The following is a 25,448-nucleotide window of genomic DNA, read 5'->3' on the forward strand; positions in this document are numbered from 1 at the left end:
AAATTTTTGCAAGGAGATGATAAAATATGTTGATGAAAATAGAATGATGGATGTGAAGTATATGGACTTTTGTAAGGCATTTGACAAGGTTCATCACAGGAAGGATGTGGAAGCTTTGGAAAGGGCAGAGAGAAGATTTACCAGGATGCTGCCTGTTTTAGAGAACACACATTGCGATGAAAGGCTGAATGAGCTAGGGCTTTTCTCTTTGGAGTGATAGAGGATGAGAGGTGTGTAAGATTATGAAATACATGGAGAGAGTGGAGAGGCTGCACCTTTTTCCCAGGGCAACAATGGCCAATACCAGAGGACATCCATTGAAGGTAAGTGGAAAAATGTTTAGGAGAGGTGTCAGAGCTAGGTTTTTTGCATAGAGTGATGGGTCCCTGGATTGGACTGCCAAGGGTGGTGGTAGAGGCTGATACACTAGGGACGTTTCAAAGACTCTTAGATAGTGACATGGATGTAAGAAAATGGAAGCCTATGGACTGTGTAGGGGAGAAGGATTAGATTGATTGTGGATTAGGTTTACACAGGTCAGCAAAACATTGTGGATTGAAGGGCCCATACTTTGTTGTACTGTTTTATGTTCTATATTCTATGATAGCCTTTCTTCAGAACTATTTCTTTGGCCCACTGCTGGTTATCTTCAGTGTATTTGGTGAACAATTGCTATGTCATACAATAGCAAACATTCTCAATGGCCATATTGAGTGTCCATCAGCCAATGCTGAACTTCAGTCATCAACAACAGGCGGGCAATTTGTGTTTTTTCTACAGTCTGGCTTTCCTAAAGCTTGGCCAATGCAGATATTTTGTCCCATCTGAGACTTCTTCAGCAAGACACATTATCTAGGGAGTGGGTTGAAGTAAACACAATGAGGAATAGCCCGTGGTCAATGTGGTCAGCTGATGCACATACCACCATGAAACAGTGAGTGTGGAAACTATTTCGAGAATAGAAGGTGACAGAAAGATGAATTTCAATACCAGCTCATTTTACCTACTTCTATTTCCCTTTGCTCAGCCAATACCACTGGGCAACAAATATTTTCCTCAGATTTTTTTCTGTTTATGATAAGCCGCTTGAAGCTGAACACATATAATTTTAGACTATTTGTATCATGTAGGAATTTGGCGAAACAAGAAATTAACTTTTATTGAAAGTAATGCATTTAATTGCATATTGGTGCTGACACTTTACAATACTTCAACTATGCTAAAAATGTTTTGTTGATGATTTACATTTGTACTCAGTGCCTGAAGCTTCTCGCTTAAGTGTCCAACAATAATCAGCCAGCACTGATGGATTCCGGCTGCCCTGATACCATTTCCTCCATGACTACAATGGCCTGGTGAAACCTTTTGTATGCTTGAAGCATGTGGTCAACCAGCTGCATGTAGTTTGCTGCTCTGTAGTTGCCATGAAAATTTTCAACATTGTCGAATACTTTCCATGCAAATTTCTCCAGTCCCACCAGAAGTTCTTCGAATTGCCTGTACTGATTTGTGGACCAACAAAAACACCTTCCTTAATCTTGGCATCAGTTATTCTGACTTGAATTATGGATTGAAATAACAAATGTAGGTGATTTTTTAAAAAAATAGTGTATATAGTGAAATTCAATGGTGATTTTCATGATCAGCAGCCCAAAATCCATAAGGTGCACCCAAAAATATTCAGGAAGCAAAATCTATGTTGTCCAGTGTTATTAGGTACTTGAGAGTATTTGAATAATATCTATAAACTTTGTGCCCACTGCTGTAATCATTTCCAAACAAATTCCCAGAGATTCTTTATATAAAACTATTCAGTTCAACCATTTCAACATTTTGAATAACTCCATCTTAAACAGATGACTCTTGTATTTCCGAATAACAGATTTCAGAATAAACGAATGAGAATTATCCAGTTTCCCTTCATCTTTCCTAAATAGTGCAACGTTTTCCAATCTGTAGGAATGGGTAATATGATGAGAAAACTTTGGAAGATTCTGGTTGGAACTGAGAATTTGTCGCTTTTGTTGCAGTTATTTCTAATATTACGGTTAATTTGTTTAATTTTTGAGGCTCTGTCACTGATTCAATACTGTTTCTCAAGCTGTCAAAAATGAAGTCCTTCTCATGTGATTGTATAGATAGTATAGAATAGAATAGTATAGCACAGTACAGGCCCTTCGGCCCACAATGTTGTGCTGACCCTTAAACCCTGCCTCCCATATAACCCCCACCTTAAATTCCTCCATATACCTGTCTAGTAGTGTCTTAAATTTCACTCGTGTACCTACCTCCACCACTGACCCAGGCAGTGCATTCCACACACCAACCATTCTCTGAGTAAAAATCCTTCCTCTAATATCCCCCTTGAACTTCCCACCCCTTACCTTAAAGCCATGGCCTCTTGTACTGAACAGTGGTGCCCTGGGGAAGAGGCACTGTGTGTCCACTCTATCTATTCCCCTTAATATCTTGTATACCTCTATCATGTCTCCTCTCATCCTCCTTCTCTCCGAAGAGTAAAGCCCGAGCTCCCTTAATCTCTGATCATAATCCATACTCTCTAAACCAGACAGCATCCTGGTAAATCTCCTCTGTACCCTTTCCAATGCCTCCACATCCTTCCTATAGTGAGGTGACCAGAACTGGACACAGTACTCCAAGTGTGACCTCACCAGAGTTTTATACAGCTGCATCATTACCTCACAACTCTTGAACTCTATCCCTCGACTTATGAAAGCTAACAATCCATAAGCTTTCTTAACTACCCTATCTACCTGTGAGGCAACTTTCAGGGATCTGTGGACATGTACCCCCACATCCCTCTGCTCCTCCACACTACCAAGTATCCTGCCATTTACTTTGTACTCTGCCGTGGAGTTTGTCCTTCCAAAGTGTACCACCTCACACTTCTCCGGGTTGAACTCCATCTACCACTTCTCAGCCCACTTCTGCATCCTATCAATGTCTCTCTGCAATCTTTGACAATCCTCTACACTATCCACAACACCACCAACCTTTGTGTTGTCTGCAAACTTGCCAACCTACCCTTCCACCCCCACATCCAGGTCGTCAACAAAAATCACGAAAAGTAGAGGTCCCAGAACCGATCCTTGTGCGACACCATTAGTCACAACCTTCCAATCTAATGTACTGCCTCCACCACGACCCTCTGCTTTCTGCAGGCAAGCCAATTCTGAATCCACCTGGCCAAACTTTCCTGGATCCCATGCCTTCTGACTTTCTGAATAAGCCTACCGTGTGGAACCTTGTCAAATGCCTTACTAAAATCCATGTAGATCACATCCACTGCACTGCCCTCATCTATATGCCTGGTCACCTCCTCAAAGAACTCTATCAGACTTGTTAGACACGATCTGCCCTTCACAAAGCCATGCTGACTGTCCCTGATCAGACCATGGTTATCTAAATGCCCACAGATCCTATCTCTAAGAATCTTTTCCAGCAGCTTTCCCACCATAGACGTAAGGCTCACTGGTCTATAATTACCCGGACTATCCCTACTACCTTTTTTGAACAAGGGGACAACATTTGCTTCCCTCCAGTCCTCCGGTACCATTCCCTTGGACAACCAGGACATAAAGATCCTAGCCTGAGGCTCAGCAATCTCTTCCCTCACCTCATGGAGCAGCCTGGGGAATATTCCGTCAGGCCCCGGGGACTTATCTGTCCTAATGTATTTTAACAACTCCAACACCTCCTCTCCCTTAATATCAACATGCTCCAGATCAACAACCTCACTCATATTTTCCTCACCGTCATCAAGTTCCCTCTCATTGCTGAATACCGAAGAGAAGTATTCATTGAGGACCTCTCTCACTTCCACAGCCTCCAGGCACATCTTCCCACCTTTATTTCTAATTGGTCCTATCTTCACTCCTGTCGTCCTTTTGTTCTTCACATAATTGAAGAATGCCTTGGGGTTTTCCTTTACCCTACTTGCCAAGGCCTTCTCATGTCCCGTTCTTGCTCTCCTCAGCCCCTTCTTAAGCTCCTTTCTTGCTATCCTATATTCCTCAATAGACCCATCTGATCCTTGCTTCCTAAACCTCGTGTATGCTGCTTTCTTCCACCTGACTTATGTCACCCATGGTTCCTTCACCCTACCATTCATTATTTTCCTCACCAGGATAAATTTATCCCTAACATCCTGCAAGAGATCCCTAAACATCGACCGCATGTCCATAGTACATTTCCCTGCAAAAACATCATCCCAATTCACACCCGCAAGTTCTAGCCTTATAGCCTCATAATTTGCCCTTTCCCAGTTAAAAACTTTCCTGTTCTCGTAATGTAATGAACTGAAAAAGCAAATGACACTTTCTTGTCATACCTTATGTTTTGTATATTTGATTTCCTCCAGTAAGTTGTTTGTTGCTGAAAAGAACTAGCATTTCTTTTAACCAATGAGAAAATGAAAGTAATTAAAATATATAAAAGCTAAACTAATTATTAGACCAAGAAAACAATTAATTTTGGAAACATGCAAACAAAGTAGCTGACCAAGCCTTACTTTTCCTCATCCAATCTTCAGGACCAGGAATTCCAATTTGTTACAGACCCCAGACAGGCAGAGAAGTGTGGACTCCACTCTCAAGATATTACCCTGCCAGCAGCTGTTGTCTTTCAGATGCGATGAAGCTGCATCTGTTCCCTCAAGTAGACACACACTGTTTGAAAACATCTGCAGTTTAATCACAGCCACTAAACTTTTGGTTTCAAGCAGGTTATCAGCAACTGTACATTCTGGTACTATTAAACTAGCAAACGTGCTTTAAAGTCCATTCCAAAAAAAGTAGGGCTCAGTATCCTGATTTCATTTGTGTCTGAGAGCGATAGACAGGCATTACCTGCAGTAATCATGTGCAATGAGTATAGTGAGGTACAGCGAGAATGGAAAAAATTTGCAGCAGCAGCATAGACATATGGATTCTGACAATGGGGAATATAAATTAAACAAAATAATTAAGTAAAGAAATAAGGTTAAAAATGCAATCAGAAATAAGTCCATGATAGTACATGAGGTGCTCCATGGTATCTGTTGCTGAAGGAAAGTTAGGGCTGTGAAGGTTGGTTCAAGAGCATGATGGTTGTAGGAGAGTACAACTGAATCTGGTAGTGTGAGATGTCCTGCCAGATGTTGCAGCGAGGAGAGGGCGTGACCCAAGATAGTGGGGATCATAAAACTGTATGACATAGGAGAAGAACTAAACCATTCAATGAAATGTAGAAACATAGAAAACCTACAACACAATACAGGCCCTTCGGCCCACAAGGTTGTGCCGAATATGTCCATACCTTAGAAATTACTAGATTTCTCCATAGCTGTCTATTTTTCTAAGCTCCATGTACCTATCCAAAAGTCTCTTAAAAGACCCTATCGTATCTGCCTCCACCACCGTTGCCAGCAGTCCATTCCAGGCACTCACCACTCTCTGAGTAAAAAACCTACCCCTGACATTTCCTCTGTTCCTACTCCCCAGCACCTTAAACCTTTGTCCTCTTGTGGCAACCATTTCAGCCCTGGGAAAAAGCCCTGACTATCCATACGATCAATGCCCCTCATCATCTTATACACCTCTATCAGGTCACCTCTCATCCTCTGTCGCTCGAAGTGGATTGCTGGGTGACACGGCTCATTGGACCAGGAGAACCTGTTCCACCTTGTATCTCTAAATAAATAAAATTAGAAAATGTTTTTCCTCTGAAAATATTGAACTCATGCTCAGTCTGAAGGCTGTAATCTAGCTCCTCAGAGATGAGGTGGTGTTCCCTTTCATCATTATACCCTCCTGCTACCTTTACAGTCTGAGGACATGTGAATCTGGCGATCTATCCCTAAGCTGGTCAAGTACAACTTGAATTGAGTCTTGTGCATAAGCTCAAACCTTCCACCCAATATCCCAGGCTCTCCTTCAGCAGCTTCAGGAATTTCCAACCCACCAACAGAGCAACGCAATGGTGTGTAGACAGAAGGATCTAGCCCTGCACAACCTCAGCAGCAACTCTAGTTGTTATGACACATCTTAGCATAAAAAGTAACATGGGCAAGGAGGCATTGATTATCATCTTGTATTGTCCCCAAGTTGATCATCACTACTGCTCCTTTCAAAAGCATTATTACCACTTCATCAATAGCCCCTCAGTGGACCCGTAAATAATAACAAGCCATAAAAGCTGATGTAGTTGGACTGGGCCTTTAACAGTGGTCAGAGGAAAACATTAGGCTCCTTTAATGATCTCCAATCAAAGGTCCACAAACAGAGCTGTCCTGGTAGATCTATTAGTGGAAAGTGGAAAGTGGCGAGTGAAGGAGTGGAGCTTTGAGGCTTTGACTCGAGAGATTCTGGCAGATTCGGCAGTTGATCAAGTCAATCAAGATTTGAATAGCTCAGACTCAGCAGAAAGCAGCTGATTGGGCAGTCGAGGTCAGGTGACCAAGCCGTTTGAAAAGCTCAAACAAATAAATAGAGGGGTAGCTCAAGTGAAGTGGCCAGTGAGTGAGTGGGCCAGTGAAGGAGTGGAGCTTTGAGGCTTTGACTGGAGAGGCATCGACGAGAAGAGGCGGAGGACGAGCTTGCTCCCAGTTAGGCTTTACAATGCCTCCTGAGACGGTGATGTGCCTCTCATGTGAGATGTGGCAATCTTGGGGGAACTCCCCTCTTCCGCAGCGTCACATCTGCCAGAAGTGCATGCAGCTGGGTGATATGGAAGGCCGTATAAGGAATCTGGAGCAGCAGCTAGATGACCTTTAACTCAAGGGAGAATGAGGCAGTCATAGATGAGAGCTACAGGGAGGTAGTCACACCTAGGCTGCTGGAAGCAGGTCTTTGGGTGACAGTCAGAGGGGGGAAAGCGAAGGTGAGTAGACAGGTAGTGCAGAACACCCCTGTAGCCATTCCCCTGAATAATAAGTATACTGTCCTGGTTACTGTTGGCGGGGACAACGGACCGGGTATGAGCCACGGTGGCAGGGCCTCCGGCACTGAGTCTGACCCTGTGGTGCAGAAGGGTGGGACGGAGAAGAGGAGAGCTGTCGTCATTGGAGACTCTATAGTCAGCGGAGCAGACAGGAGATTTTGTGGACGTGAGAAGGACACCTGCATGGTTTGTTGCCTCCCGGGTGCCAGGGTCCGGGATGTCTCTGACCGGGTGCACGACATCCTGGTACGAGAGGGAAAGCAACCAGAAGTCATGATACATGTTGGTAGCAACGACATAGACAGGACGGGGGATGAGGTCCTGAAGTGTGAGTTTCGGGAAGTAGGCAGAAGACTGAAGAACAGGACCTCAAGGGTGGAGTTCTCAGGATTCCTGCCAGTGCTACGTGATGGTGATGGTAAGAATTGGAGGAGATGGCAGTTGAATGCGTAGCTGAGGAGTTCGTGCAGGGAGCAGGGTTTTAGATTTTTGGATCATTGGGATCTCTTCTGGGGAAGATGGGACCTGTACAGATTGGATGGGTTGCACCTGAACTCGAGAGGGATCAATATCCTTGCAGGTAGGTTTGCTAGCATGGCTCGGGAGGGTTTAAACTAACTTGCAAGGGGGATGGGACCCGGAGTGATAGAGCAGTGGAAGAAGTGCATGGAGTAAAGCCAGATCTAACATATAAAGAGGCTTTGAGGAAAGAGAAGCAGAATAAAGGGTGTAAAGGTAGTAAGGTAGAAGGGCTAAAGTGCGTGTACTTCAATGCAAGAAGCATCAGGAACAAAGTTGATGAATTGAGAGCTTGGATACATACATGAAATTATGATGTAGTGGCCATTACAGAGACTTAGCTGGCACCAGTGCAGGAATGGATTCCCAATATTCCTGGATTTCAGTGCTTTAAAAGGGATGGTGGGGGGGAAGGGGAGGAGGGGTGGCATTACTGGTCAGGGATACTATTACAGCTACAGAAATGGTGGGTAATGTAGCAGGATCCTTTTTTGAGTCAGTATGGGTGGAAGTCAGGAACATGAAGGGAGCAGTTACACTATTGGGAGTATTCTTTCGGCCCCCTGGTAGTAGCAGAGATACCGAGGACCAGATTGGGAAGCAGATTTTGGAAAAGTGCAAAGTATCGGTTGTTATCATGGGTGACTTTTGACTTCTCTAATACTGATTGGCACCTGAATAATTCCAATGGTTTAGATGGGGCAGAGTTTGTTAAGTATGTCCCGGAAGGATTCCTGTCACAGTATGTTGACAGGCCGACTAGGGGGAATGCCATACTAGATCTAGTATTAGGTAACAAACCGGGTCAGGTCACAGATCTCTCAGTGGGTGAGCATCTGGGGGACAGTGACCACCGCTCCCTGGCCTTTAGCATTATCATGGAAACGGATAGAATCAGAGGACAGGAAAATTTTTAATTGGGGAAGGGCAAATTATGAGGCTATAAGGCTAGAACTTGCGGGTGTGAATTGGGATGATGTTTTTGCAGGGAAATGTATTATGGACATGTGGTTGATGTTTGGGGATCTCTTGCGGGATGTTAGGGATAAATTTGTCCCGGTGAGGAATATAAAGGATGGTAGGATGAAGGAACCATGGGTGACAAGTGAAGTGGAAAATCTACTCAGGTGGAAGAAGGCAGCATACATGAGGTTTAGGAAGGAGGGATCAGATGGGTCTATTGAGGAATATAGGGTAGCAAGAAAGGAGCTTAAGAAGGGGCTGAGGAGAACAAGAAGGGGGCATGAGAAGGCCTTGGCGAGTAGGGTAAAAAAAAACCCTAGGCATTCTTCAATTATGTGAAGAACAAAAGGATGACAGGAGTGAAAGTAGAACCGATGAGAGATAAAGGTGGGAAGATGTGCCTGGAGGCTGTGGAAGTGAGCGAGGTCCTCAATGAATACTTCTCTTCAGTATCCACCAATGAGAGGGAACTTGATGACAATGAGGACAATATGAGTGAGGTTGATGATCTGGAGCATGTTGATATTAAGGGAGAGGAGGTGTTGGAGTTGTTAAAATACATTAGGACAGATAAGTCCCCGGGGCCTGACGGAATATTCCCCAGGCTGCTCCATGAGGTGAGGGAAGAGATTTCTGAGCCTCAGGCTAGGATCTTTATGTCCTGGTTGTCCATGGGAATGGTACCGGAGGATTGGAGGGAGGCGAATGTTGTCCCCTTGTTCAAAAAAGGTAGTAGGGATAGTCTGGGTAATTATAGTCCAGTGAGCCTTACGTCTGTGGTGGGAAAGCTGTTGGAAAAGATTCTTAGAGATAGGATCTATAGGCATTTAAAGAACCATGGTCTGATCAGGGACAGTCAGCATGGCTTTGTGAAGGGCAGATCGTGTCGAACAAGCCTGATAGAGTTCTTTGAGGAGGTGACCAGGCATATAGATGAGGATAGTGTAGTGGATGTGATCTGTATGGATTTTAGTAAGTCATTTGACAAGGTTCCACATAGTAGGCTTATTCAGAAAGTCAGAAGGCATGGGATTTAGGGAAGTTTGGCCAGGAGGATTCAGAATTGGCTTGCCTGCAGAAAGCAGAGGGTCGTGGTGGAGGGAATACATTTGGATTGGAGGGTTGTGACTAGTGCTGTCGCATAAGGATCGGTTCTGGGACCTCTACTTTTCGTGATTTTTATTAACGACCTGGATGTGGGGGTAGAAGGGCGGGTTGGCGAGTTTGCAGATGACACAAAGGTCAATGTTGTTGTGGATAGTGTAGAGGATTGTTGAAGATTGCAGAAAGACATTGGTAAGATGCAGCAGTGGGCTGAGAAGTGGCAGATGGAGTTCAACCCGGAGAAATGTGAGATGGTATACTTTGGAAGGACAAACTCCACGGCAGAGTACTAAGTAAATGGCAGGATACTTGGTAGTGTGGAGGAGCAGAGGGATGTGGGGGTAAATGTCCACAGATCCCTGAAAGTTGCCTTATGGTGTGCTAGCTTTCATAAGTCAAGAGATAGAGTTTAAGAGTCGCGAGGTAATGATGCAGCTGTATAAAACTCTGGTTAGGCCAGACTTGGAGTACTGTGTCCAGTTCTGGTCGCCTCACTATAGGAAGGATGTGGAGGCATTGGAAAGGGTGCAGAGGAGATTTACCAGGATGCTGCCTGGTTTAGAGAGTATGCATTATGATCAGAGATTAAGGGAACTAGGGCTTTACTCTTTGGAGAGAAGGAGGATGAGAGGAGATATGATAGAGGTATACAAGATATTAAGAGGAATAGATGGAGTTGATAGCCAGCACCTCTTCCCCAGGGCACCACTGCTCAATACAAGAGGACATGGCTTTAAGGTAAGGGGTGGGATGTTCAAGGGGGATACTAGAGGAAGGTTTTTTACTCAGAGAATGGTTGGTGCGTGGAATGCACTGCCTGAGTCAGTAGTGGAGGCAGATACACTAGTGAAATTTTAGAGATTACTAGACAGGTATATGGAGGAATTTAAGGTGGGGGGTTATATGGGAGGCAGGGTTTAAGGGTCGGCACAACATTGTGGGCCGAAGGCCTTGTACTGTGCTGTACTATTCTGTATGTTCTATATTATTTCCGACTACTCATCCCCTACCTTGACTCAGAACTATTTCCCCAATCAAGTCCCTTCCCATTTATATCCATGACATTTTCAATGTTTTCTCTGATGACAAAACAGAACCAATGACTAATTCCAATTCCCCAGCCCCATCATCTTCATTGCAGGCATGTAATCAGTAAATTTCAGGTAGAGGCCCACTCACTTTCCTCTCCACCAACACACTTACTCAGTTGGCAGAACTTGTCCTTAGGTTCAACAGCATCTCATTCCATTCCACATTCCACTCACTTTCTGTGGATTAAAGGTGTAGTTGTGTGATCTCACATGGCCTGTATAGCTCTGTCTGTCGTTTTGTTGGATACATGAAACAGACCTTGCTCCAGACTTATGAGGGACCACTCCCCAACTCTCTCTGACACTTTTACAAGCACACAGACTACCACAATTACCTTGTCCGTATATCCTGTTACCTTGCCTCCCACAGGGATGATGATCCTTTTTTCCTAGTGTCTTTGTTTCTTTCACATTTGATCCAATGATGCCTTTGAAATATTCTCCTTCTTTCAGAAACACAGCTTCCCCTCTACTTTGGTGGATGGAGCTATCAACTGCATTTCCTCCATTGACTGCTCTTCAGCTCTCATCTCCTCTCCCTTGGTCTTCACCTTACAGCCCACTAGCTTTCACATTCAGTGAAATATCCTGAATAATTTACACCAACTCCAGCCTGGTCCCTCATCCAGTCACATCTCTCCCTTTCCCCTTTCTGCATTTTACAGGGACCAGCCACCATCCACTCTTCTGTCCCCCAACCCCCAGCCCCCAGCCCCCATCCCTCACTCGCCTCCCTTTGTACCTTCCTATACAACTTGTTCATTTGCCTCTTCCCTTCCCAGCTCAGTCTTTCCATGTAACTCTTGGCACCCTTTTGGAAGAAATATTGAATTTTCTAATTTCAGATAGTTCAACTTTATTGCTGTAATATTCAGTGCATACCCAGCATATAATTACTAGGAAAATCAGTTTTCTGCCACAGCAGCTCAGAATATTACAAATATATGTGTTAACATTAATTTAACTTGGCATAAAATATACTTTACTTTAATGACAAAATAAATTAAATAAACCTAACATTAATACAAGAGAAGAGAACTATAGTCTGATGTAGTGTTAAGGATTTTCAGGACAGAACCTGATGGCAGTGGGGAGGAAGCTATTGTTGAACCTTGAGGCATCCGGTTCTTCATCATTTTCTATTATCATGCTTTGATAATATCTATTTTTGATGAAGCGTCACAGCCAAAATGTTGTTCTTTTATTCTTTTTCATAGATGCAGTCACTGCTGCTGACTTTGTTCAGCATTTTGTATGTGTTGCTCTGGATTTCCAGCACCTGTTCTGTTTATGTCCCTTTCTCACCCTGTTTCTGTAAAATACCTTCCTAATGATTAGTCCCTATGCTTATTATCACCCGATCTACCTGAACCAATCTCCATATTGTCTTCTGATTTATACCTCATTCCTTCTCCCAGCTCTTCTTTCACACCCTCCACTCTTACCCTCATATTGACAAAGAGTCCCTAATCTGAAACATTGACTGGTTTCTCCTTCCACAGATGCTGTTTGAATGACTGAGTTCTTCCAGCATTTCTGTTTTCCTTTCATAAAGTTCTTTTGGTAGCTTAGAGCATCTTTTGTTAACTGTAAGAGGAAATAGCAGTTTCTCTTGGCTGAAAGTTTTCAAACAGGATATCATCATCCAGTGAGCATTTTACCAATCCACTTACTGTGACAAAGTAATTTACAGACTCATTAAATGAGCCTTTCAGAAGCTTTCCCTTGAGATCTCAATAGGCTCTGCTATGATTGCAGTGATATCATGGTAGCTCTATTTAAGTATTCAGAAAACGTAAATCGAAAAATTGGACATCTGAAATAACAACAATTTGCTGGTAACGGGCTTAGGTTTCAGGTCAAAGAATTTTCTTCACAACTGGGAAGGAGGAACAATAAATGGAGGCAGAAACAATAGTGGTGTTTCAGATGCTCTTAGATAGGCACATGAAGAGAATAGAGGAATGTGGACCATATGCAGGCCGAAGGGATTTGGTATCATTAGCTTAATTAGTGTGCCACAGTACCGTGGGCCAAAATGCTCATTCCTGTACTGTACTGTTCTATGTTTTATACCGATCAGATAAAGGAGCGATTTACTCTGAGGATGTATGCATGTGATCTACTTGGATAATAAATATCCATAAATATAATGCATCCTTCTTGTTTGTGTCATATTTTCATTTTAGAAGAACTTGTGGACCAGATCTGTATCCCTGTTGTATCCCTGTTCCACAATGAACATTGCACAGTATGATACTTTTCTGTATATTGTAGATGTCATGTGGTATTAAACTGAGGACAATAAAAAAATCATAGTTTCAAAGTCACTGATTTCTTTTAATTTATTTTCCAGGATTCCATGCAGGCGAATGTCATCACCCGTGATATTAATCGGACTTTTCCAGCCCATGATTACTTTAAAGACACTAATGGGGATGGACAAGAGTCATTATTTAAGATCTGTAAGGTAGGGCATTGAAATTCAAGAACACCAGCTGCCTTCTCCTGTGCTGGGTTTTTGCTCAGAACATGGACTTCAGTGCTGAATCTATACCATACTGTCATTGTTGTGAAATAATCCTGTGAACTTTTTTTCCAGCAACCATTCAACAGTCCTGAAGTATGGTAGAAAGTATTTTCCATCTTCTCAAAGATTCTTTCAGAAGTCAAGAAAAAGGCATGAAATTTGTTGCTTGGCGCTCATTTCATTAAGTGTTAATAGAACAAAGAAAATAGGAAATGGACAGTAAAAGAGGTCTAGTAAGGGAAGGTAGAGAAGAAGCAAAGACAACAAAAGAATTGGAAAGGTAGAGTTGCAAGTCTATTAGCTAAGAACAAAGAACAGGAAAGACTAAAAAAGTACCTGCATCACCAAGATTGGGATTTATTCAGATCTCTAACTTCCACTGAAGAGTAATGCTAGTGCACCTTTTTGAACTACTGCTGCTTGTGTGATGTCCAGTGGGTTCTTGGATCTAACTTGGAATGGGACAATAGTGGGGAGCTTAGAAGTGAGCATTCCTGCGCTTCTGCCACTGTTGGACTTCAGGGTACTGGAGATCGCAGATTTTGGAAGCGTTAAAGGCTTGGTGCATTGCAATGGTGCATCCCATAGATCGTACACACTACACCAGCAATGGAGGGAGTTGATGTTGAACCTGCTGAATGTAAAAGCGATCAGGCACACAGCTTTGTCCTGGATGATGTTGCATTTCTTGAGCGTTATGTTAAAGTTATATTCAACCAGTTAATAGAGATGTATCTAGCTCTTGTTTGTATTTGTTCACTTGTAAACAATTCATCCACGGCATGTAGACAAAGGGCAAGTTTTTATTTATTTAAACCAAAGTCTTATTCTCTATTGTGTCAGAGCTTAGAGAGCTATCAGAGTGGCTTATGGATATTTCCTATCCCTCTAACTGAGAAACAGTTGTTTCTGGTCAATGTATTCAAAGTGATGCCAATAAAGCAGTTCAGGAAGAAGTGATTAGCTGTTTTTGTGCTGAATAGACCATCTATTACTTCATGTGGTGCATCTATATCATTGGAGGATATAAATCATCAGAAGAGGATCATTTCACCCCTCAAGCCTTCTCCATTATTAAACAAGATCATAGCTGATTCTCCACTCTTGTGCTACCCCCATAATGCGCAGAATTTACTAAACTCTGTTTTGAATGAGCTCAGCGCTGAACCTCTACAGCCCACTGGGGTAGAGAATTCCAAAAACTCATCAGCCTTTGAGTGAAAAACTTTTCTTTTTATCTGTCCTTTGGTATCTATCCCTTATTATGTGCTTCCTCATCCAAGAGTAGCATTCTTTTTGCACCTAGATCCTGAGTCTAGAATTCTGTCAATTTTCTTGCATCCCTCTAAACTTTGGGCAATACTGGCCTAGTCTCACAAACACGAGAAAATCTGCAGATGCTGGAAATCCAAGAAACATTTATAAAACTGTTGGAGGGGCTCAGCAGGCCAGGCAGCATCTACGGAAAAGAGTAAACAGCCAATGTTTTGAGCCGAGACCCTTCATCAGGACTCTAGTCTACTCAGTCTCATATGGCAGACCCACCATCCCAAGAATCAGTCTGGTGAATCTTTGCCACATTTCTGAATAGCAAATATTTCCTTTCATACTTAGAATTGCAGATGTATTCTTTCAGAGGCCCTATGCAATTGTAGTAAATTGTCATTTATTCAAATTTTCTTACAATAAAGACCTCATACCATTTATCTCCTGATTGTCTGCTGCAGTAAGTTTTCAGAAACCTCTGTACAAGGACACCCAGTTCCTTTTAACATCCAACATGCTCCAATCTCTCAGAATTTAAAAGACACTCAGCATTTCTGTTACATTACTTTACATTTTTCCACTTAGTACTTCATCTGTTGACTGATCCCTCAGCTTGTCTCTATTTCCTTGTAGCCCCTCTGGGTCCTCAATCCCACCACATTCCCACTCAGTTTCATGTCATCAACAAAAGTGGAATATCGTATTGGTCTCCTCAGTGGAATCACTGATACAGTTCGAGAATTCTCCAAGCAAAATTCCCTGCGGTACCTATTAGTCGCAGCCTGCCAGCTTGGGAAGGTTCTCTATCTTCTATCAGTTGACCAACTCTCAAGCCACATGAGTAAATTATGCCTATTTCAATGCCATAGAGTCATACAGCACTGAAAACGTACTCTTCAGTCCAATATGCCATGCAGTCTAAGTTCTGTAACTAACCCCTTTTGTCTGCGTTTGGCGTTTATCTGAACCAGGGGTCCCAACCTTTTTTATGCTGTAGAAAAATCCATCTAGCAAGGAGTCCATGGAACCCCTGCTCTAAATCTTTTCTATCTATGGGCCTGTCCAGATGTTTTTTTTTAACTTTATAATTGTACACACCTCTACAGCTTCCTTTGGCAGCATGTCCCGTATATGTGTCACCCTCTGTGCAAATAGTTCCACGGAGAGTGATGTATTTTAATTTTGCCCTCTCACTATAAACCTATTTCCTCTCATTTTGGATTCCCCTGCCCTGGGGAAAAGACTGTGCCAATAACCTAATCAATGCCCCTCATGATTCTAGAAACCTTCTATTTATTTATTTAGCGATGCCATGTAGAATTGGCCCTTCAACCCCACCGCTCAACAACCCTGACTTAACCCTAACCTTATCGCAGGACAATTTACAATGACCGGTTAACCTACACAGTCTTTGGACTCTGGGAAGAAGCTGGAATACCCGGAGAAAACCCACGCAGTCCACAGGAAGGACATTCAGAGACTCCTTGTAGAGGACACTGGGACTGAACTCTGAACTCCGAACTCCAACACCCTGACCTATAATAGAGTCACACTAATCTCTACTCCACCATGCTCCCATAAGGTCACTTGTCAGCCTCCTATGCTGAAGGGAAAACAGTCCTAGTCTTTGCTTATAACTCAAGCTCTTCAGACCCAGTAACATCCTTATGAATCTTTTCTGAACCCTTTCCTATTTAAGGACACCCTTAAAGACATCAGAATAGTTCAAGGTCACAGAGGGAAAGGATAAATGGAAATCTAGAATCGTTTGAAATTACCAAAGAAATCTATAGGGAAGTAGTGGTAATGCTGAAGGCCTGGTTTGATAATACGATGCTATAGCTGAAACCTCTAGTGAGCTTCGCTGTGACAATGCAGGAGGCAAGAGGAATAAAGTGATGGGCAACGTGACTTGGAGGTAATGTCTGCAGACTAAGCAGAGATATTCTGCAAGTGGTTCCTCCACATTTTTAACAGCAAATCCATTAAACTGGATGAGAAGAGGTACAAGTGAATGGCAACTTTATGAGTAAACACTGTTTGGATTCTTGGTTGTGGAAAGGGATATATAAATGAGCAGGCATTTATATATAATATATTATATATAAATAGATAGATGCAATAGATGCAATCAGCAAAAGAGGTGGAAGTCAGACAGCGAATGGTGAAGGGTGTGTTCCCTTTTTAATACTGGAAGGAGAGTGATGGAAGCTGTGTTGAGTGGAGTGGACTTTATGACAATATATACAGGGAGATTTCTTCATTAGATTTCTGCTCATTACCCAGGAGCATATGCAGTATCTCACTGAAGTAAAATCACAGGTAATCAGTGGGATGTGAGCTGCAGCAACAGGAACCCTTGTGTTCCTGGGCAGTGCTGTTGCCAACATGAGATCAGCAATCCAGAACTTGGAGCAATTCAGCAGATACCTGGTCAAAGAGTGAGGGGATCCTCTCTGTGTGGGGTCAATGGCTGACATCCTCTGTCCATGTCTAACCAGATATTTTACTAGTTATTTTTTATAATTTCTACCAGTGAAGTTGTGCAGAGTCTTGATCTGAAAGATGGTTTTAGTTCCTCTCTCTTTTTGCTTCTTTATTCAGGAGGTGGGATGAACAGAAGTGGTTTGCTGTCAGTTATCACATCTGTTATGTTCATTAAGCATCCACTCCCCCCTTCCCTTCCCCTTAATGCATAATGCATTCCATTGGACGAAAATGCTTTATTTGGAGCTGAACACAGTTTAGTTTCACACAGAGCTTTGTCATACCAGTTTACGTTCAAAGCTCTGGAAGAGAATCAAGGATGGTGCCAATACCACCTTCCACTCCTCCTCTCCACAGGTACTGGTTTGAGTCCATTATGTATTAAAAAAACACATGAATCTAGGAATTTTGCTGAATATATTATCAAAATACCTGACACAGTCGTGTGCTTCTTCAAGCCAAGCAGATTCACCTTCATGTCCAGCTGATTAATGACACAGAATCAAAAGGTACATCTGGATTTAGCAGCCTGTCACCACCAACAATACTGCTGCTCTTGTAGTTATTACTTTGACAATTTTTTTATCATAATCCATTGCTAATTACTTCAGTTATTGAGGCCACTAAATGGAAATTGCCTTCTCTTTTAATGTGTGAACGAGAGAGGAGCCTGCTTCTCTGTAATGCCGTTTGTGACTGAAGGATCTCTTGATATTTTTCACAGCCCATAATTTACAGTTAGCATTGTAAGGCAGGAAGCCTAGCTAGTTAATTAGCACGCAGTGAGCTCCCACAGTCTGCAATGTGGAATTGACCAGGTAATCAGTTTCTATGACCTTGGTCGAGCATAAATATTGCTCTGAGAGAATTCCTTTGCTTTTTTTTCGAAACCATGCCAGGGATAATTTTCAACAGGCTTGGTTTATTGTCTCTTCCCAAAGCCGCCACATGCTGCAGTGCAGCGCTCACTTGGTTCTGCATTGGGTTGTCAACCTGAGCTATCCTCGTGTCCTTTGGGGAAAAAAAACTACAATATCCTAACTAGTCAGAGAGTGGTGAATCTATGGAATTTGTTGCCACAGGCAGCAGTGGAGGCCAAGTCATTGGGTGTATTTAAGGCAGAGATTGATAGGTATTTGAGTAGCCAGGGCATCAAAGGTTATGGTGAGAAGGCGGGGGAGTGGGACTAAATAGGAGAATGGATCAGCTCATGATAAAATGGCGGAGCAGACTCGATGGGCCGAATGGCTGACTTCTGCTCCTTTGTCTTATGGTCTTATGGCTAATTTGAGGAAATCTCACAAATAGGATTGTGGACAAGCTTTCAACTAAGTAGGAGGGGGAAGGACTCCACAGATACTCAATACACTCAAAAGGAAATGAGCACAGAATAGTGAGGAGGGAAGTGACAAAGTGTAACAAATGTAACAACAGAAATATTAATATAAGTATACAGCACAGAGCAAATCCAGAGTTAGTAAAAACTTTAAATTAAAAATCACTGCTTAATTTGCATTTGCAATAAGACAGGTGGGTCAATAGCACAAATAGCAACATAATGAAAATTATCTAATAGATATTTCAGAACTCACTGGGATGGGATAGACCAAATGGGAAAGGAGGTGTTGTGGCTTTGCTTAATCAAGCAAGTATCAGAGTGGTTGAGTTATGATAGGGTAGCAATGGTTAGTAATGTAGAATTGGTTTGGGTTGAAATCATCAAAAGTTCAAATGAACTTTGAGCAAAAGTTAAATGAAACAAGTTAAATGAAGAAGAAGTTAAATGAAAGAGAAAAGAAGACAAGGGTGTGAGTAACTTTTAGCCCCTAAAGTGTGACCTCTCAATAAGGCAGGACCTCTCAATAGAATGAGGAAATATCTAGGGCATGATTGAAAAGGACTGCAATTGTCAGAGGACTCTTTAATCTACAGCTTGATTGGTAAGGGTATCATAGAAGAAGAATTTATGAAGAATAGCATCTTAGAAGAGTATATTATGGAGTCTACCCAGAAATGTGCTATTCCAGATTTGGTCATGAGTAATGAGGAAAGATAATTAAAGATCTTGTGGTTAAAGGTCCCTATTGATGATAGTGACCATATTAAGACAAGTTTGCTAGAGATGTAGGGAGAGTTTTGATTAGTCAGGTGTCAAAGATTACGGAGAGAAAGCAGGAGAATGAGATTGAGAGGGAAAATAAATCAGCCATGTTCAATTGTATGATTGATAGGCCAATTAGCCTAAATTTGCTCCTAAATAAACTTCTGAAGTTCTATCATATTAAACCATAAGACACATGAGCAGAATTAGGCCACTCGGCCCATCATGTCTGCTCCACCCTTTCATCATGTCTGAATTATTATCCTTCTCAACCCCATTCTGCTGCCTTCTCCCTGTAACCTTTGATGCCCTGACTAACCAAGAACCTATCAACTTCTGCTTTAAATATACCCCATGACTTGGACTCCACAGCTGTCTGTGACAATGAATTCCACAGATCCACCCTCCTCTGGCGAAAGAAATTCCTCCTCATCTCTGTTTTAAAGGGATGTGAACAGATCCTGGCCCTGTTCTGGGCTGTACCCTCCAAATATCTGGACCTGCCTCTCGGTTTTTTTGCACGACCTTACTTTCCCTTTTCTATTTTCTATTTATGATTTATAATTTAAAATTTTAATATTTACTATTGATTTGTACTCCAGGGAGCATGAAGAGCAGAATCAAATATCGCTGTGATGATTGTACGCTCTAGTAACAATTGTTTGGCGACAATAAAGTATAAAGTATGTCTTTGTATTCTGAGGCTGTGTCCTCTGGTCCTAGACTCGCCCATTATAGGAAATATCCTCTCTAGGTCCACTCAATCTAGGCCTTCAACATTAGATAGGTTAGAGAAGTACAGCATAGAAACAGGCCCTTTGGCCCATCTAGTCCATGCAAAACCATTTAAACTGCCTACTCCCATTGACCTGCACCAAGACTGTAACCCTCCATACCCCTACCATCCATGTACCTATCCAAACTTCTCTTAAACATTGACATCGAGCTCATATGCACCATTTGTGCTGGCAGCTCGTTCCACACTCTCACCACCCTGAGTGAAGAAGTTACCCCTAATATTCTCATTAAACTTCTCACCTTTCACCCTTAACCCATGACCTCTGGTTGTAATCACACCCAACCTCAGTGGTAAAAGTCTGCTTGTATTTCTATATGCTGTCCCTGTCTATACCTCTCATAATTTTATATACCTCTATCAAATCCACTCTCAATCTTCTACGTTCTAAGGAATACTGTCCTAACGTATTCAATCTTTCCTTATAACTCAGGTTGTCCAGTACCGGCAACATCCTTGTAAAATTCCTCTGGGCTCTTTCAACCTTATTTACATCTTTCCTGTAGGTAGGTGACCAAAACTGCACACAATACTCCAAATTAGGCCTCACCAACAAATTCAACATGTGCCATGTGTAATCAGATAAATTTGACAACAGAGAGACACGAGGGACTGCAGATGCAGGAATATAGAGCAATTTTACAAGTAATTTTACTTGGTAGAGGAACAGGAAGCTGGTGTGTGTGAGAGTGGGTATGGGTATGAGATCGTGTGAGAGAGAGGATGTGTGTCTGAAGAGAGTGTGAGAGCATGCACTAGTGTGACAGTGTGAATGTGTGAGTGTGCATGCACATGAGAGGTGTGTGTGCACAAGTGAGAGTGCATGTGCGTGAGTGTGTGAGTGAGAGTGTGCATGTGAATGTGAGTGTGTGTGTGGGAGAGTGTGAGTCTGCATAGGAGAGTGTGAGTGCGTATGTGTGGGTGAGAATGTGAATGAGTGAGTGTGCATGTGAGAGAGTGTACGTGTGTTTGAGAGTGAGTGAGAGCGATTGTTTCAATGAGATTTCCTCCCCTCACCCCTATTCTTCTAAACTCCAACAAGTACAGGCCAAGAGCCATCAAACCCCGCTACAGCCCAAGAAGCCCATCTCCACCCTAGCACAGCCTAGGACTTTTGAGCCTTTCATATCCCTATAAAAGAGGCTGAGGGGTGCCCTTTTATAGGGATATGAAAGGCTCGGATAAGGTGAGTGATCACAGTATTCTTTGACAGGCTAGGATTCTTAGACATGGAACCTAATACAACAATGAGAGGCCCAGATTGAAAAGGCAGCCTGTATACTTTTCCCCTAGGTTGAAATGTCTAGTACTAGAGGGTATACATTGAAAGTGAGAGAAAATTAAAAGGAGATGTGCAGGGCAAACTTTTTTCATAAAACACGATTGGTGCCTAGAATGTGTTGCCAGGGGTGGTAGTAGAAGCAGATATGAAAGAGGCATTCAAACCCACTTAGACAGGCATTAGGAATGTGCAGAGAACAGAAGGGAGGAGCATTACGTAGGCAACAGGCATTTAGTTACTAGTTTAAATAGTATAGTGCAACATTTTGGGCTGAAGAGCCTGTTCCTATCCTCTACGGTTTTATATTCTATGTAAACTACAAGGCATAGATTTAAGGTGACAGGAGAGTTTTGTTGTATCTGAGGGGCAAGTTTTACCACACAGAGTGAACTGCCTAAGAAAATGATTGAAGTAGGTATAATTAGAACATTTAAAACTCATTTGGACATCAAAGATGCAGAGTGGAGGAAAAGGTATTATTTTGGAGACATCTGATTTGTACATTTTGGCATTTAATTCTCTTATAGCTGGGAGGGCGATCCTGTTTAAATGGAAGGATGTCGTTCCGCCTACTCACGGTCAATGGTTTCGTGATGTTATGTCATGCTTAAATTTAGAGAAGATCCATTGTTCAATTTCTGAATCTAGCCAAGACTTTCAAACATTGTGGGGACCATTTTTGAACTATTTTCAAAACCTTTGACTTGCTGTTAAAGTACAAATGGTGACTAATAACATATTTCACTTTATGATAAGGATTTTTTTCCTTTTTTTCTTTCTTTACCAAACAGCTTTGATCTTGGTAGTGGGTTTAGAATTTTTTTCTGTATAAAAAAATTATTACATTTCAATATTACGATTTAATTTAATTTACATGAATATAGGGTAATGTGATTGCAAGTGTGATTCTAATATAATGTATTTGGTATTATTTTATCTTTTTTTTGATTTATAATATATATGTCTTCTTGTACTCTGTATTCTTATATGTAGGAACGAATAAAAATATTGAAAGATGCAGAGTGATATGGACCGAACTTATGTAAGTGGGACTAGATCAGGTAGACATCTTGGTCGCCATGGATGAGTTGGCCATAGGGCCTGTTTTTCTGCTGTACAACTCCATGACACATCCTTGTAGTGTTTTTTTCAAGAACCAAAGAGGGGAGGTTATGTATAGTTCACATCAGAAGTAGGTTATTTTGCCCAGTGGTACAGGGCCAGAGTTTATTTTCCACATCCTCTGTGGCTCACCCTATTATATGTATTGTTCTGTTCGTTCCTGCCAGTGTATCAACCCAACTTTGCTGTTCTCTCAGCCACCGCTTAAGGTAATGACCTTCACGTTCTGACCAGCCCCGGTTTAAAAAGAAACATTCTTCCCAGTTTCTCTGCTGGATTTACTGGTTACTCTTGTTATTTGTGATTCTGTCTTTTGATCCCTTAACTTCTTGCCTGCTGCATCAAGCAAATTAAATTGGTCACTCCTGTGCAGACTCATATTCTGACGATTATAATTTTGTGGAGAATACCTTCTGAATGGACCCATTCCCCAGAGGATCTCCTCCTCCTTCACTTCCATGTGCATCTAACCCCTGCTTATTCCACCACCCCCATTAAACTCATAGAAGCTATGGTGCCAGCGGGTTGTGACCTAGGGCCAGGGCTCATTTGGTGCCTTTGGGTGTTGACTCTCTTGGCTTGCACTCTAATTTGAGAAGCTTCCCACATCAACCAGCCTTCTCATGGAGTTCTGATATAATCTGGTCATGCACTTTATTCCTTAATGGGCCACATCTTTAAAGGAGAGCTAGGAGCAGAAGTAGGCCATCTGACCTCTGAGCCTATTCCACTATTTACTAAGATCTTGGCTGAGTTTCTAATTAGGCTATCCTCTTGTCCCCTGACACCCTTAACATCCAGTTCACATATACTTTTATAGCTGAATGCTCCAATGGGATTACATTCTTTCAGGAGTACAGACCCTCTGGCACTTCAACCAAAATAAGTATTTCAGCAGTCAGTGGCTATTTAACTACAGCAAACCTTAAAACCTGCCTCCACCCACTATCTAAAATTTCAAGTACGATTTCAAGTTTATTGTCATCCAACTGTACATACATAAAAACAAATGAAATAATGTTCCTCCGGACCACAGTGCACCCACAAAACATATATCACACACAGTACATAAAACAAATATTACCATGAAAATAGTAATAAATATAATTCAAAATGCATGTAGTGCATTGCACAGGTAACAGTAAACAGCTCACTGTCCTAGTGACAAGATCTTGGTGGTGGCAGGGTATTGATTAGTCTGACAGCCTGAGGGAAGAAGCTGTTACCCAGTCTGGCAGTCTTACTCCTGATGCTCCTGTACTTCCTTCCTGAGGGTAGTGGGTCAAACAGATTGTGGAATGGGTAGTAGAGATCATCAACAATATATAATACTCCCAGTAAATGTCACAAATGGGGGGAGGAAGATCCTGTTGATCATCTAGAGTGTGGGTACCATCTCCCTATTCGGCGGCAAACTGCAAAGTACCACCTTCGGTCTTGAGATTTGCCAGTGGTTGAACCCAGAACCTGGTGTGCATCCAGTCCCGATGAAAGGTCTCAACTGCCCTCCCCCCATATCTCCTGCCTGTTCCTCTGAGAGCCTCCAGCTATTCTGTTTTTGCTCCAGATTCCAGCATCTGCAGTCCCTTGTGACTCATGTCCCTTGTGTGTCGTACAGTCGGATGACAATAAGATTGACATTCCAGTGACTATTTGGAGCAGTTTGTGGTTGAGTCCACTAGGGGAAGGCAATTCTGGATTGGGTGTTGTATAATAAACTGGATTTGATTAGGAGCTTCAGGTAAGGGAACCCCTTAGAGGCAGTGATCATAATACGATAGAATTCACCCTGCAGTTTGAGAGAGAGAAGATAAAGTCAGATGTTTCAGAATTAGAGAGGCATGAGAGATGAGCTAGCCAAAAATTGATTGGAAGGATGACAGTAGAATAACAATGGCTGGAGCTTTCAGGGGAAATTCAGAAGGTGCAGGGTAGATACATTCCAAAGATGAAGTAGTATTCTAAAGGGAAGATGAGGCGACTGTGGCTAACAAGGAAAGTCAAAGACAGCATAACAGCAAGGAAGATGGCATACAGTATAGCAAAAACTAGTAAGAAGTTAAAGGATTGCCTAGCTTTTAGTCTGTATTCATAACCCTTTTCGATTTTGCCTTATGTTACACTTCAACTCATTCCGTCTCACTGACTGAAATTTTGCCCTATCATCTGCCTGTACTTCCTCACAGTTTTACTACACACAGCATCTACTTGTATGCTCACTGCCCCATTCTCAGCCCAAACTAGTTTTAATCCTCCCCAACAGTTCTTGCAAACCTGCCTGCAAGGATATTTGTCTACCTCGGGTTCAAGTGTAACCTGTCTTTTTTATACAAGATATACCTTCCCCAGAAAAGATCTCAATGATCCAGAAATCTGAAACCCATTTCACCTGCACCAGTTCCTCACCCACACATTCATTTGGCAAACCACCCTTACTGGTGAGTGTCACATGTAGCAATCTAGAGATTACTACCCTTGAAGTCTTGTTTTTCAGCTTTTGACCTATCTCCCTATTTTCTCTATTCAGGACCTCCTCTCCTTTCCTACCTAGTGTATGTAGTTGCTTCCTGAACACAGTCTCTGAGGAGCTACAGATCGATGCACATTGTGCAAATGTAGTTATCAGGGAGACTTGAGGTATCCTGGAGTTCCCGCAACACATATAAAGAACTTATCACTAACACTGGATTCATTTTCACCACACTAGTTATGTACTAATAGATAAAAGAAGTGGAGGGAAAGAAACTTACTAAAAACTTACTTTGAACCTCCACCTGTTGAGCCAAAGCCTCGCCACCCTAACACTCACATAATAGCCACTCCAATTACAGCTTGCTTCTTTTTATTGGCCCTTGCTAAGTTACTAATAACCCAAGTTAATCGGTCCTGTTCCACCGGTAAGTCCTGACAGGCCCCTCTCACTTTTTTAAACTGGCAAGCAATGCCTGCAAGGAATTGTCTTACATTCTCGCCGCGATGTCCAATTAGGCCACTCGTGCTTTTTCTGGTGTGCTTCTCGTGGATATCCTAGAACAAGGATAGATATAAGCAGAAAATGGAGATCTATGGGTGAGTACTGCTGTAATGGCTGCATCATATTTGGAAGTCATCTCAATCATTCAGGTCATTGAAGAATCTGGGACACCCTCCAGCGTCACTTGCTGTGCTTACAAAGATGGTTTCTCTCTGAAATCAGGCTGTGCCCATACCAGAAGGGTTATGCTGTCCAAATACTATGGTGTACACAA

At 42.3% G+C, this 25,448-nt stretch overlaps 1 protein-coding gene across 4 annotated transcripts in view; it reads left to right on the top strand.

Moving 5' to 3' along the window:
* rabgap1l (RAB GTPase activating protein 1-like) overlaps positions 1-25,448 on the top strand; it is a 586,024-nt gene that overhangs the window by 285,481 nt on the left and 275,095 nt on the right. For all 4 annotated transcript variants that reach the window (XM_063063651.1, XM_063063652.1, XM_063063655.1 and 1 more), the window contains one exon: positions 12,973-13,086. In XM_063063651.1, coding sequence (XP_062919721.1) covers positions 12,973-13,086 — 114 coding nt within the window. The remainder of the gene's footprint in view (positions 1-12,972; positions 13,087-25,448) is intronic.

Source organism: Mobula hypostoma, chromosome 12 (genome assembly GCF_963921235.1).
Source record: "Mobula hypostoma chromosome 12, sMobHyp1.1, whole genome shotgun sequence".
NCBI lineage: Eukaryota > Metazoa > Chordata > Chondrichthyes > Myliobatiformes > Myliobatidae > Mobula > Mobula hypostoma.